Here is a 15,071-nt window from a genome sequence, read left to right on the forward strand (position 1 = left end):
TACTCTTGATGGTGGGCACAAATTCGAGCTTGTGATCGAGAGGAAAGGTTCAATCAAGATCGAGTCCAATTCAAAACCGAGGCCGAAGAGAAGAAGAAGAAGAAGGGAACTAAAACCGAGCCCAAGAGGAGAGGAAATCGGTTTAGACCAGAGCCCATCAATCCTCTCATTTTGCGTGTTGAGTTATTTTGCGTGTATTTCAAATTTTAAAATTAACAATTTATAATTTTTTAATGATTGAGTAAACTCAAACTCATAATCAGAGAACTAATCAATTTAACTATTAATACTTCAGCCATTTATGACAGTGTAGCCGTCCACGATAACAATGGAACTGTCTATAATAACAATGCGACAATCCACAATGAAGGTCGTCATTCTGCATGATCACGTAGCATGAAAATTTATCTTTGAAACCGTCAAATTTTGTGTGTGTCTGTATATATTAAAGACTTGAGCTTGGTGTCCCATTCAAATTTTGTCGAAAGAAAGAAAAAAACAGCAGTCGACAATGGAGATAGAGGAAGGGCAAGCCCAAGTAATCCAAAAGTTCGTGAACAAAGCCTCAACTCTTGAAACCACCTCCTCTCTCGCCAACCTCATCGTTGAAGCCACTTCTCACCCTTCTCTTTTCGCTTTTTCCGAGATTTTATCTCTCCCTAATATCCTCCAGGTTTTTTTTTCTTCTTTATTTTATTTTAGCTAATAAATTAATTGGTGCGTTCAACAATGTTCATCTTTGTGTTTTTAATTGTTTTGCTTCTTCTAGAGAAATTGATTTATTTTAAACCTGAATTCTCAATGGCAGCTTCAAGGAACTGAGGATTCTGCTTATATTTTGCTTCGCTTATTTGGTTATGGAACCTGGCGTGATTACAAAGGTAAAAGAAACAAACTTTACCCTTTTTTTTGGCTGTCGATTTTGTTTTGTGGGTTGGCTTTATCTATCTCCTACAAGCAATGCACTTGACTGTTTTCTTTTCTTTTCTTTCTTCTTTAGATTGTGCGTGTATGTTTGTTTTTTCATGTTTGAATATTTATATATTTGTAATCCTCAAGGTAATTCTGCTATGCTGCCAAAGTTGTCACAGGATCAAATCCTCAAGCTCAAACAACTCACTGTGGTTACTCTTTCTGGGACCAATAAGGTACTGGATTTTAACTAATGTTAGTTTTTTTTCTCTTTTGAAATTCTTGAAATTTATGCGCTGGATCGAATTTATAGCTGCAATAGGAGTGAACTCCTTTTATTTTGTTTGTTTCGTTTCATGGGATTTCAGTTTGTCTTGCAAAATTAGAATTTTATGCTCGAGTTTTTCCCTTTGCTTCATGTTCTACAGGATAAACTCTTGCTTGTTTTCATATTCTCCATTAAGAAAAAAAATGCTATTTTGCTGTTATAATTTTAGTTACTCCTTATAGGTTCTCTCTTACAATAAACTTCAAGAAGAACTTGAGGTTTCTAATGTGCGTGAACTTGAAGACTTCCTTAAAAATGACTGCATGATACGGTAGGTCTCCCCATTTCTGCATCAGGTACTGGAAACATGTATCTGCCTTCCCTGTTAATTAATTCTGAATGATCCTTTTGTAATGCTTTTTTTATAGGGCATAGTCAAAGGGAAGTTGAATCAGTTGGGAAGATGTCTTGAGATTTAATTATTTACCCTGTGAAGAATAAGTCATTTGTTTGGCTTCATCAAGTCTCTAATAAATGTTTTCGATTTAATGCTTGATTCTCTGGGGTTATTTCATTTGTAGGTGCAATTTGCAGCAGAGAGGGATCTCATGCATGGGCAGCTTGGGAGTATGATAGATACTTTGGGAAACTGGTAGGCTTATAGTCCCTATTTTTTCAAATACATGCTTTAGTTAAAGTATATTTCAACACAGATTCCACACAAAGTCCTATTTAAGGTCATTGACTGTCTTAGTTTCTGCATTTCTAAGAATGATTCCTGGTTGGAGCATCTCTTTCTTGTCAATGTGCAGTAATTGTGCCTCGGTTCAAATTGTTTGCGATCCCTGGACTTGGTAATTAAACACAGGCAGACTTGTTCTGTCATGTTAAAGGGGGCTTCACCATATGGTTCTTTTATCAATGACTTGGAATAATGAAGTACAATTTATGAAAACATGTTTTTTATTGATATGCATCTAAATAGTGGAGTTATTAAACTATTTACTGCTTTATGTTCTGTTTAAGAAGTTGTTGGAGAGATGATGTCTCGATGAGTCATTTCAATTGATGTTGTATTCATGAACGTCACCTTCTACATTGCACTTTATGATCTTTTACCTTTAGCTAACCCTAGGGGCAACCTCACGTGGTTTCGAGACAAATCACAATTTGTAGCCAAGAATAGGGATGCTGAAGGAGGATAAGCAGTTGAGGATTCATGTTGTATGCACTATTGGAGAACTTGGCATCATGATGCAGCCAAATACTGAAGAAAGTATGTTTTAATAAACTCCCAGTGGACAAAACTAAAGAATTTGAGTTTTGTCTTGCGTTTTGCAATCAAGAGGATCTTCTTAAAAAAATCAATTGAGATGTGCTGGGGACTTGTATGAAAAGGGGGCTTCACTTTCCATCAAAGTATTTGTTCCATCATTCATCCAGTTATGTCATTCAATATCCCACAAGATGTTGAGACAAGGATTAATGCAGGATGAAATGTTGCTGAAATCTCATCCATGATAAGTGGCCCATTTTAGTTTTGTTGTGGGTGAGTATGGACAAAGTTAGTCCAGTGTTATTGCCACATTTTGGTGGTCACACTGAACATTGGGTGGTGGTTTGAATAAGATCGTGAAAATCAAATTGTCATTTGTTCGCTGTGTGACTTCTACAATTGCATATTCTGTTGGCAATGATGTGTTGGGATCTATTGGTTAACTCGAGTGGCTAGTATTCTCTGCTGTGTACATCATGTGATTTCGTTCTCTGCTTTGGATTTTCTGAAATTGTTGTGTTCACATTAATTTCACCAAAGCATGAATTTTTTTTTCTAAATCCCATTTTAATTTGGTCCAATCCCCCCGTAAACTCCTTATGTTTATTGTCCTTGTGAAGCTGGTGTGGAAGGATGTCACAGCTATTGTTTGCAACTTTCAGGTTAGCCACTTCAGACAACGTGCTTTCCTTGATTGAAGAAAAGATTGACTGCGCTAGTAAAATGTGTCAGTTGAACATGGATCACCAGCAGGAACTCCAAGGTAGAATTGATGAAGGAAAGAAAAATATCCATTTTAAGGTGTAAGCTGAATATGCATTCTACTTTGTGAGTTTTTCCTTGCTCTCCTGATGTAATTTGACTTCTAAATTTCTGGCTATCAGTGATCCCTGTGGCATTGGAGAATCAACCATGAAAAGTAAAAGAAACTTTGGTTATGTTAAATGTTTTAAGTTCATCTCTTCATAAGTTTTAAGCAGACACATTTCATTTTATATAAAATACAACGAAGCAGTTCTTACCATAAAATTTCCAGAATATGTGATGAGGAGGAATTCGAGTGCTGTGATTTGAGTAACCCTGAATCTTGAGCTGTATGTTCCTGCAAATTATTTCCATTGAGATAATTTCTTATTAACTGTTATATGGTCCCTTTTTTTCTTTTTGGTTGGCAGAAATCACAGCACAAGCAGGACCTTTGTTTCTTGGAATATGGTGATGGTTTTGACTTTCTTGGTGGACCAATGGAACATGAAGAGGATCTCATGCGATCCAAGAGGTAATCCATCTTAAAGTTGTGTTCTATATAGTATGCGATTACTCATTCATTTCAGGCAAACAGTAATTTCCATTGATATTGTTGAATATATGGATGGGGAATTAAGTTGATTAACTAGGCAACTAAGCAAGTTATTTTTGTATGAACTGTAACCTATTCATGCATCTGAGCCTCAGAAAACCCAGTTTTCTCGTCCTCTTGTGGCTGAAACATGACAAAGTAAGCTGGCTGTCTTTCTTCATCAGCTTGATCCTTGACATTGGTGGATGTGAAATATGTGCAATTAATGAAACAAAAGTGGCACCATGGCCTTGTTTCTCAATTAAACCTTTCTGATTTCATCTGATACGAATTCACCATCTTAGTGAAGTTCATTGATATGTCTTATCAAAAAGAAGAAATGCAGCGGTTAATCACCATCTTCTACATGTTCTTCACCATTCATCAGGTTTAATTCACATAGATTGCATGTTTTCCATTCTCTGTCTTATGATTCAATCTTGTTAATTTCCAAATCGCAGGAGCTGGTCACCGCGCACAGTTACAGGCGAAGAAGGTCGTTGTGCCCTTGATGTGTCTCCTGGTGGTAAACCAAGTTGCTCATGGCATATTAGAATCAGGAATTATCCAGCTAGAATCAGGAATTTGTCACCATTTTCTCTCTTTTTAAAAAAAAAATGAAGTCTCAGGGGGGAAATTATTCAAATTTAGTGCAGATTCGTATCCTTATCTCAAAGCAAGGATGTTGGTTTTTACTGTCTTTCTGCATGCATGTCAATATATTTCTAAAACCAGCAGCTGATATTTCAAAACCAAAGCAATTGATTATGTTTACACAGATTTCTCGCATCTCCATGATGCCTCCGTTGGTCGGGCATTGGGATTCTGCTGGTACAACAGTATAATAGTCTCTTCAGTCTTGTGCTCGTGGTTGTGATCTATCTTACCCTTGGATCTTGGTTATCTTCCATGGATAGTCTTAGATTTGAGAAGCCAGACATGTCTGCTTTAAAATGTTCCCATTTTGTTTGTGGTAATTTGACCGCAAATCAACAATGACAGAAGTAGAAAATTATGAGTTGAATAATAATGATGAAGATGATGATGATGTTCGTTACCATGATTGAAATGACTATCAACAAATAAAATTAATAACCAAAAGAGTTAAGACTAGAAATATCCAAAAATAGAATGAAATGTTTCCATTTTCCGTTGGAAGAGATTTTACATCAAAATCACAAAATTCCAAAACTCTATTCACAAACCTTTTACAGTTTTACCCCAGTTAGCAGTAATTGTTTTTCCCACCCCTAACAGTTTCAAAATTATGGAAATCACCACAATGTTAGAGACTTTTTCACTTTCAAACATTATCTAGATAACCAACATTTGCTCGCCATGGGTACCCACTTGACATCCAACCCCATTCCCAATTTCCAACCCAGCTTTAGCCACCACTGTAGCAGCACCCGCCGTGCCACCAACCTTCTTCCTCCTCTTCGGTGACCCGCTGTCCACCGACGATGATGGCTCCGGAGAAGACCTCTTCGAAGTCACTCTAACCGGATCAGGCTCACCGGAATTCACCCTCAACGGGAAATTCAACAACGCCCTCGACCCACGCATTCTATAGGCAGCACGGTCGTAAGCCAACGCCGCATCCTCCGCCGTCTCGAACGTCCCCAGCCAAACCCGGGCCCCGTTCTTCGCTGGGTCCCTAATCTCCGCTGCGAACTTCCCCCAAGGCCGCTGCCTCACACCCCGGTAATGCTTCCCCTTGGACGGAAGCACCGCAGGCTCAGCCACTGGAACCGCCGTGGAGGGCGGCGAGACAGCCAGATTCTCTGTGGGTTCCAATTTCACTAGTGGGAAATTGGGCTGCACCAGTTGATCGGTTTTGAGTGATGGGACCCACCCAACGGTGACGGCGTCGCGGAGGACAGCATAAAGGAACATATCCTCGGAATCGTCGACCTTGAGTGGCAAGTCTCCCCAGTTTTCTGTTAAGCAAGGATACAAGCTGCTGAAGCTTGTGCTCCTGCAATAAACAAGGGGTGGAGTATAATTAGCAGCTGGAGCAGCCGTCGTCGTTGTAATTGCTGGAGTGTAGCTGCAAGTAGTGGTGGGAGCAGTAGAAACAGTTTCGCCTTGCAAATGCAAGCGAACGGGATCAAGAAAGGCATAATCGGGCTGATCAAGTAAGCTCTGCCCGTACATTATCAATTACTCCTTAATTCTTTTTCAAGCTTTGATGAGAGGTTTAGAGGGTGCTGACGGATGAGTAAAGCTGTGGGTTTTGAGATTTTGTATTTCTTTCCTGATGGGGATTTTCTGGGGATATATAGGGAGGAAGGTGCATGTACCAAGGGGAGGGCTAGACTTTTCAAAAATACTAATAAAATTGCAGGTGGGGTTGCCGTTTATCCTTTGTGGGCGTGATGGTGGCTTCGGAGGAACCTGCCTTTTTTTCTTTGAAGTTTCTCTAAAAATATCGGGTGCAGTTTTAGTCACGTGTTTCAATTTGCGATATTTGTTTCGGTCTGGACCTCTTTGATGAGGGAAGGGATGATGATGTCATCTGTAGTCTTAGAGCAGCAAGTTGTCTTTTGTCTCTTTCTCTATCTCCTGTTGTCCGCCTTGTGATCGCCGGCTACTTTATTTTTTTTATTAAATATTAAATAATTGTTGAGTAATGGATTCTCGAAATCCATAGTTGAGTAATATATATATATATATATATATATATATATATATATATATATATATATATATATATAGTATGATCCATGGATATCCATTAACATCCATAGTCATGTGGTGTGATCCCTAGTCATGTGGTGTGGTGTACGGCTCTTCATTACTTTAGCTTCTTTTTTTAAAATTTAAACAATTTATATTTATCCCAAAATAAGTCTTTTAAGTGCTTGTTTAACACTTAGATAATGAGTGGAAAAAACTCAAATAATACATAGAAGTAAAAGCTGGGGTGGTTGGTTCGGAGGAGTGCGGTCGAATGATAATTCTACAAAATTTAAAAAAAAAAATTTATTTCAAATTATTTCTAAGTTATTGGTTTGTTTTGATGTGATATTATTAAAAATAAAAATATATATATTACTTGAAATATCTCCGATCATCATGCATCCTTGACTCATGTAAGACATGGAACCATCAAATTTATTAGCTATCTCACATCTGACATGAAAATAAAAATTAACTTGGATATCATTCAATTAAATTAGAAAAAAAAATCTAACTCCATCGAGTAGAATGACACTAAGTATTCAATGAATTAAGTGAAATTATCACCCTTGATTTTACTAAAGCTTTAAGGGTCCAGGAAAAATAGGAAAAAAAAATCATCAACTCATTAAATATATACATAGTTATAAAATCCATCCAAACCTGCTTAATAAATTAACTTGAAAATAAATTCTAGACTTGAGTAATCTAGATTGGTCTAATTAAAATTCAGCTCTTAACCTGTTGATTTTATTTTTTTAATTTTAATTTTATTAAAATAATATCATCTAAAAAAATTGGATCAATCCTTTTAACACGTGATCAGGACCTTGTCTTAGACCGGGGCTTATAAATAATTACATATACAAATTTTTTGATATACAATGTAATGTGAATTTAATATGAATTTAACATCATTTCAAGTAAATTATTAAGATATTATTTCAATAAATTATTTGATTTGGAATGTTGCTTAAAACAATTACTAGAACACTACCTAAACAATTACGAGTCATATGAAATAGATATAACCAAAAGGATAGTAAGGATATTTTGAATATAAAAAAGTTCATATATACAATATCTTTGATTTGGATACATATGTTCGCTGATCGACTAGTTTTCCTTGCTCGTCGTGATTTTTCTTCTTAAACTTGTCAAATGATTTTTTTCTCTCATTGACTACCAAACAGACCAAAAATCAGTTGATTATTATTTTTAAATGCAAAACAACCCTTAAAATACGAAAAATATAAGAATAAATTTGGAAAACTTCAAGGAGTAAAAATCTTGACCTAGAAAAATAAACTAGAAATGCAGAAAATAAGGAGATGAAAAACTCGAAGAACATAGTGTGCCGACAGTTAATAAAGATCTACAAAACAATACGAGTTTTTCCGCTAATTATTTTTCAAGTTTTTTATTTTTATTTTTTATATTCTTCAATTATTTTTATTTTTTTTAATTATAAGTATTTGGATCTGCTTACGTACATCTTAATTAATTCTTTGAAATCTTAAAATTAACAACCATGTAAATCTAAAATTTATAACACTCAAATTAATAATTTTTAAAATATAAATTTAAAATCTAACTAGTAAAGCTATAACTCTCAAATTTTTTTTAACTATTTTTTATTTCTTCATTTGATGGGGTTTTTTAATTTTAATTTTTGTACATGTTTTCCACGAGGCCTTTTTTTTTCCTGAAATTAAAAGAGGAAAAATCAACCCAAGAAATTGAAAGGACGGGGAAAAAGCAGGAGGCAGCGTGGACTAATGGGCGACCAGGGAGGAGAAAAAAGCATGAAAGAAGCCATTGTTGTTGCAACAGGGATCCATCCGTCCTGGACAAATTATAAAATTTTCCATGGATGCTGATAAGTCTCTCGAAAAGTCGATTTTCCATCAAGATCATCAATCCCTGAGCATGGTGACCCACCACTTCGTCGTCAGATTGCACTCCCTTTCCCTTCAAGTTACCTTCAAGGAAGGTGTGTATCTCATATGGATGATGACCCTCTTTTCCACCTTTTCCCCTTCCTCTCAAGGACGGCTAGCTTAAATTCTTGGCCTTGACATGGAAGTGGGACTGGAACCACCGGAGTCCCTTGACATGGAAGTGGGAGTGGAGCCACCGGAGTCGTACTTTTCGATATTATTGGTGCTTTTTGTGGGCCGGGGCCTGATACTGGTTGGTGTTATTGGCAACTTGTGGCCGCTCATTTTCCTCGTTAAAAATAATAATATTATTTTTATTAATAATTCTTTTCACTTCATTTGTTTTCCCTGGACCCATTTTGAGAATGCCTTGATTCTCAATGATCCTATACCGTCCGTGGCCAGTCTTGATTGATCAGACACAGTGAAAATGTAGTTATATTTTTCCTTTTTCCGATAAAAAATGGTTTCTATCCTGAACAATAATTTGGCAAGTTGCCACGTAATTCCACATAAATAACTCTCACACCTTCACGTGTTTTAATTAGGAGGCTGCTTGGATCCTTCTTGCCTTCTATTTGACGCGAGTCGCATCTCGATTTGTAATTTAATATTTATAACCAGCGATTTCGCCGCCCATTGATACCCAGAAGGTTTTTTAAATCTATTTTTTTTATTTTTTATAATAAAAATAGATATTTAAGGGGAAAAGTGAATAAAATAATAGAAAGATAATAGAAAGAAACTGTATTTTTTTAAGTTAAAATTACCTTTTCTTATTCATGTAATTATTTTTGTCAAAAAATAACTTTTTATTAACAACATAGGTTATTGAATAAAAAGTATCAATGATTAAAAAAAATCAACTTTTTATTCATGCATTTCTCTTTTATATTGATGAAAAATTATTTTTTTATGAAAGAAAGTTTCGATAAAAATTAAAAATCATGAATTAATTATTTTTATGCACATGTATGAAAAAAATGTAAAAAATCAATAAGTTTGAGAAAATTATATAAAATATTTATAATAAAAAATAAATATTCTATTCTCATTCAATATTAATCAACAAATTATTTTAAAAGTTTTAGAAATTAGATTAAAACATAATTATTCATACAGAAAATTATTCTAACCATCTTTTAGTTTATTTTATTTTACACTTTATTTTTATTACTTTGAAAATTATAAAAAACATCCTCAGCAACAAAAAATCTCAAATCAATGAAAATAACCAAAATGACACCATATATATTAATTATATCATAAAACCCACCAAACAACACCCTAATCCTTCTTTTTCTTCAACTTATGACATTTTCTCTCTATATATAATAAAATAAACTCTCACCAAAACCTAAATTGATAAAACTTTACAAAATCAGTCTTCAATTAATCATTAGAATATTCCTCTCGCATGGACTTGTAATTTCCTTTGTTTTTAACTATAACTAAATTTATTAAACAATGGATATAAGAGTTCCTCGTCATATAATCTATCTTTTTTTAGTTTAATGTGGGTATCCGGGCCAGCTTACATGCACCTCGACTAATTCCACGGGCCCTGAAGTTAACGACCATGTAAGCCTCTAGTGGCCATCATATGAGCAACCACATGGCTCGAACCTGAAACCGCAAAGAGAGCAAACCTCTTAGTCTCAATCACCATGTAATCTATCTTGTTTTAATGATGATTAGTCATTTAGTCTGGTACATGAACAATGGACTGTAGAAACTATGTGCTCAACGAGAGGTCATGGCTGTGATCTTACCGTGCTACTTAATGACGTAATAGCATGCTTAGCAATCGATAAGAAGGAGGCCAACGTGCGTGATTAGGTCCCTTAATCATAAAATATAGGGTCAAGTTGAGACTTGGCAGACGGCGTTAATCTTAAAATGGTATTTAAAAATTAAAATCCCAGAGACTAGAAAAGCGTCAGCAAAGGGAGAGGGAGAGAAAAAGTTTTCAAATTCTTCAAACGGTGCCGTTCCGAGTGGAAACTAGGGCATCGTGTTTGACATGTAATTGGTTGCTGGGTTGGGCTTGATTGCTGGTTTGGCAGGCCGGGCTTTCTTTTACCAACGAATCGATGAAATTAAAACAGATGCAGATCATGAATTATATAAAATATAAAAAGACCTAAATGGCATTAAATCAATTATATAAAAAAAAAACTTATAATATTCCATAACTTTTTCATTAACTTAAATTTAATGACATTGAATATCGACTAAATCGGGTGAAAGTACCAACCCTAATTGTATCTTAAAAGAATTGCTGGCTATGTTTGACCCTGGCATCTATACATTTTATTTCGTTTGGGAGCAAGGCTTTGCGGTTTCAATGGCATTAAATAATCTATTTCAGTTTATCATCTTCCTTTTTATTAGGAAGTAATCTAGGGATATTGAACATTTTACTAAGTTTTATTACCAAGTGACTTAGTACGTTGATTATGGATATTTTTAAAGTATGACAAGGTGATTTTCATAATTAATAATGTTTTATCATTATATATTATAAAAAATCAATAAAATTTTCTAAAGTATCATTACGTTTTTTGCAATAAAAAATAAAAATAAAAATAAAAATGCAATGAAGGGTAATCTAATGGTTAAAAAGATATGTTCACTCACTTGACTTTTTAGATTTAAGTTTTGAAATCGATTTTGAAATAATTTTATTGGAGAACATCTTTTTTCCCTAGAACAAAGGAAGAACAAAAATTCATGGTAAAATGTAAGAATTTGTGATGAAAAGTCACAAATAAAGGATAGATGAAAAAATAACCATAACGTTTTATAAAATTAGATCACTACCTCACAAGGCAAAATTATCAAGGCCAAGCCAAACACCTTTGACCTAACCAGAGGAGGAGAGGAAGAAAAACCTAATTAGGTGTCTCGAAAAACCCAAAAAAAAGGGAGAAGGGAAATTTTATGTTTAACGAACCACACTTAGAGATATGGATAATACACAAAGATTTAGGATTTGTTTGTGGTTGCGATAGTGGCTGCGGTTCAAAGTGCTTTTTACTTAAAAATATATTAAAATAATATTTTTTTTATTTTTTTAAAATTATTTTTGATACGCACATCAAAACAATTTAAAATCATGAAAAAAAATAAAAATTCAAAGGAACACGGTAGAAACTAAACAGATTCTTAATTATATTTCATAACTAATTAATTAAATGACAACTAAGAAGCAAAGCCAACCCTCGATAGAACAAGAAATTGATGAATGCTTATTTTTAGCATTTTTATTTTTAGTAATAATAGTTGACTTTAAATATTTTTTTTTTTTACTTTTGTATTTCGTTCTTATAAGACTTGTAAAAAAGGTTAAATTGAATAGTAAATGTTAGAAATTATAATCCCCAGGAAGAAAAAAAAAAAAAAGCCTGACCAAGCAGCTCTAGCCTAATAGTAGGCTAACGGGAAGAGGAGAAGATGAAGGGAAAAAAAAAAAAAAGTAGAGGGAGAAAGGCCATACCAGGCAACTTAGCCCAATGGGCAGCCCAACTAGAAGAGAAGAAGAAGAATAAAAGAAAAAAAAGGAGAGGAGGAAGGGAAAGGCCCAACCATCCAGCTGTTGGGCCAATGGCCCAGAAAAATAAGCATAGGGGAAGAAAGAAAGAAGGAAGATGAAAATAAAGAAGAAGCCCAACCGAATGGGTGGGAAGAAGAAAATGAAATATTTATAGTCTTATTTTTTTTTATTATACTTCGACTTCACTGATTTAAGTGTTTTATTTTTTATCCTATTTCTTTTTTTGTTTCAATTTGAGTTATATTTTTTATATATAATTTCACCCCTTAATATTTGAGTTTAATTTAAATTTTTAGTGTATGTAAAAATTTATTCTTGGGATTTACATTAGTTAAGCTCGTGTCTAAAATTTTACAGGTTATATGTTTGAAAAATTAACCTAACTTTGGAGATTTTTCCGGGATTGCTTGTTTTTTTATCAATTTTTTAAATTAATTTTTTTCAATTTTATCATTCAACATTTATTTGGAGATTATGCTCTTTTTAATTTGCTTTCTATGTCCTTTGTTTTATCTTTTTTTATTTATTTATTTAATTGAATTATCTCGTGTCTTTTTATTTATTATTCTTGAATTAAATAAAATTGATTGATTGATTGAATATAGATATGAGACGCTCACTTCATTATGTTTTGTTCGGTTTGCTTTACTAGATCGTTACTCTAGCAGCCTATATGACTTCTTACGGTGTCATCGTGCAGTTATTTGCAATGTGATTTGAAACCATCTTTATAAACTCTTTTTATAGTGAATGATTTTCATAATAAAGAGGCGGTGAGCCTTTAGCAAATTTCTTTTTTATTTTCCTTTCATATATATATTGATGGTTCATTTTTTTATAATAAATTATTGCCAAATGTTTTTTTAAACAATTCATCTATTATTATTATTATCTATCTTTTAAATTAGATTATTAAATTATCATATCTTAGATTCAATCAAGTTAATATCCGAGTAAGCTGTCAGCGTAACACATGACTTCTATCTAGTTTTATGCCACAACCCTTGGCAAATTCCGGAGAAAAAAGCTCCTCAGTTAGTGTACTTTCTCTCTGTCTTTCATTTACAAACCTTTACATGCTAGCTTTCAGGTTGTAGTTGATCTTATGCTCACAGCTGCTAAAAAAATATAATCAATCTTTACTGATCAATCAAGGCATGCTGCTTCTGCTAAACCACGTTGGTACTTCTGATTCAATTTCCAGATTGTCCTTTCTTGGAGTTGAACAAGATCTAGTCATCATCCCATCAGTCCAGGAGCTTACTGATACGTGGAAGAGGAGATGCGGGTTTTCTCCGACTGATAATAATTTAAGCCAAAAGATTATCAGCTCTAACATCCTCATGTTTCCGAGCACAGTAAGGCCGCAAAAGGCCCTTCTCAGCACCCCAGCTGGTAGTCCTCCCGAAGCAATGGATGCGGATGCGGAAGTGGATGAGAACAGTGATAACTGTGAAAAACTAGCTCGTCTAGATTTGAATCTTAAAATTCCTGAATCTGAAGATCAAGAGGTTTGAGCCTTGAAACTCCTGAATCAAATGGCAGCACGACCAGCTCCATAATGATCAATTTATAATGTTATGATAAATATAGCAGCTCAAATACTTGGCGGGGGTGGTGGGATGGGGTGGGGCCGGTTGACGGGGAAGGTTAGAAACTAAAGTTTACCTGAGCAGCTGAGCTTTCTCTCGCAATATATTCCTTTTAGACCTTCGCTAGTTATTTTATTCCTGTGTTTTGTCGCGAGAGATAATTTTTTTCAGTAAAAAAATAAATATATAAAAATTTTCAATATATTTTTTATATAAAAAAATTCTCAATTATAAATTAATATATATATATATAATTAAATTGATATTTGATCAAAAAATAACTAAAATTAAAATATTTGATCTCGCAACAAGGGCTATATAATTGGTCATGTTTAATAATTTTATTTCTTAGAATAATTTTTTTATTTAATCAAATGATTATTTATGCCAATAAAAGATAAAACAATATGGTCATCAACGAAAGCGAATTAAATAAAAATATGAAACTCAACTACAAAACAACACAATATCAAATGGTAAAACTTGAAAAAAAAATTAATCTACTATTGAATGATGAAATCAGGAAAAAAAATATCAATTTAGAAAAATTGTCAAAGTAAATTCAATGACAAATTAAAAAAATGAAATAACTCGGGTCATTTTCAGAATTAGTAAGAAACTCTATAGAAAGAAAATAAATAAAAACAACGGAGTCTAATCTCCAATTGAACAAGCTTAAAAAATAAAAATAAAAAACAAGACAAACTCGGGCGAACCTCCTAAACCTGGGTTAATTTCTAAAACTCGCAACTTGTGAAATCTTAGACCCACCCTCAATCAAAAAGCTCAATTCTAAATCAATTTAATGTTAAATGATGAAATTAGAAAAAAAAATAATTTAAAAAAATTATCAAGTGAAAAAAATAGCAATCAAAAGAGTCGGGATCAAATTTAAAAGATGAAAAAAATTAAAGGGGATGAAATTGAAAAATAATTCTAATTTTATAAATTATCTCAAATAAAAAAAAACATAAACCACCTCTAAAAAAATAACACATTAAAGTGTCGATTTAAATTTTTAAAGAGATAAGCACGAGAATTAAGGAGAGAGGAAAAAAAAAATTATCAATGCCAAATTAAATGGTTATTGACCACACCAACTGCCTCATCACAAAGAGAATACTAAGACGATTCAAACGCAGCCGAGAAAAGCAATGCTTTATCACTAGATGACCTCACATGTTTTAGCAATTTTTTTAAAATTAATATTTGTATATATTAAATTATAGAATTGCCCTTAAACCAACTTATCAGCAAGGGAAAAAAAAACAAGTGCAAATAGAAAAATATCTAGAGTGTGTTTGGTATTGCGGTAGCTGTTGTGGTTGTGGTTTGAAAAAAATTATTTTATAAAAAGTACTTTTAGTTGAGGTTGGTTTGAAAAAATAGGTGTTTGATTAAAACTGTGGTTGAAATTGAGGTTGAAGAAAAAGTAGTTTTAACGTGTTTGATTAAAAAAATGTTTTTCAAATTGAGGTTATATATATATATTAATGATTTTTAACT

The 15,071-nt window shown here is 33.5% G+C and overlaps 2 protein-coding genes across 7 annotated transcripts; one reads left to right on the forward strand and one right to left on the reverse strand.

The window, feature by feature from the left end:
• Positions 1 to 218: 218 nt before the first annotated feature.
• On the forward strand, positions 219 to 4,992 carry LOC7461993 (COP9 signalosome complex subunit 7). 6 transcript variants are annotated; one of them, XR_002981095.2, is made up of 8 exons: positions 219 to 673; positions 809 to 881; positions 1,060 to 1,148; positions 1,423 to 1,511; positions 1,762 to 1,832; positions 3,119 to 3,219; positions 3,632 to 3,735; positions 4,257 to 4,992. XR_002981095.2 is itself a non-coding variant. In XM_024598349.2 (6 exons), exons 1-5 carry the CDS (start codon positions 512 to 514, stop codon positions 1,811 to 1,813), a joined length of 465 nt encoding a protein of 154 aa, XP_024454117.2. In that variant the 5' UTR covers positions 220 to 511; the 3' UTR covers positions 1,814 to 1,832; positions 3,119 to 4,992. The 6 variants fall into 6 exon arrangements, 1 of the variants encoding a protein (XP_024454117.2); XR_002981094.2 differs by having other exon boundaries at positions 220 to 673; positions 3,119 to 3,284; XR_002981093.2 differs by having other exon boundaries at positions 3,632 to 4,992.
• Positions 4,913 to 6,224, reverse strand: LOC7461994 (ethylene-responsive transcription factor 2). The gene has a single exon (XM_002304266.4). The coding sequence runs from the start codon at positions 5,950 to 5,952 to the stop codon at positions 5,110 to 5,112; it is 843 nt and encodes a 280-aa protein (XP_002304302.1). The 5' UTR covers positions 5,953 to 6,224; the 3' UTR covers positions 4,913 to 5,109.
• Positions 6,225 to 15,071: the final 8,847 nt, after the last annotated feature.

This window comes from Populus trichocarpa, chromosome 3 (assembly GCF_000002775.5).
Source record: "Populus trichocarpa isolate Nisqually-1 chromosome 3, P.trichocarpa_v4.1, whole genome shotgun sequence".
NCBI classification, from domain to species: Eukaryota; Viridiplantae; Streptophyta; class Magnoliopsida; order Malpighiales; family Salicaceae; genus Populus; species Populus trichocarpa.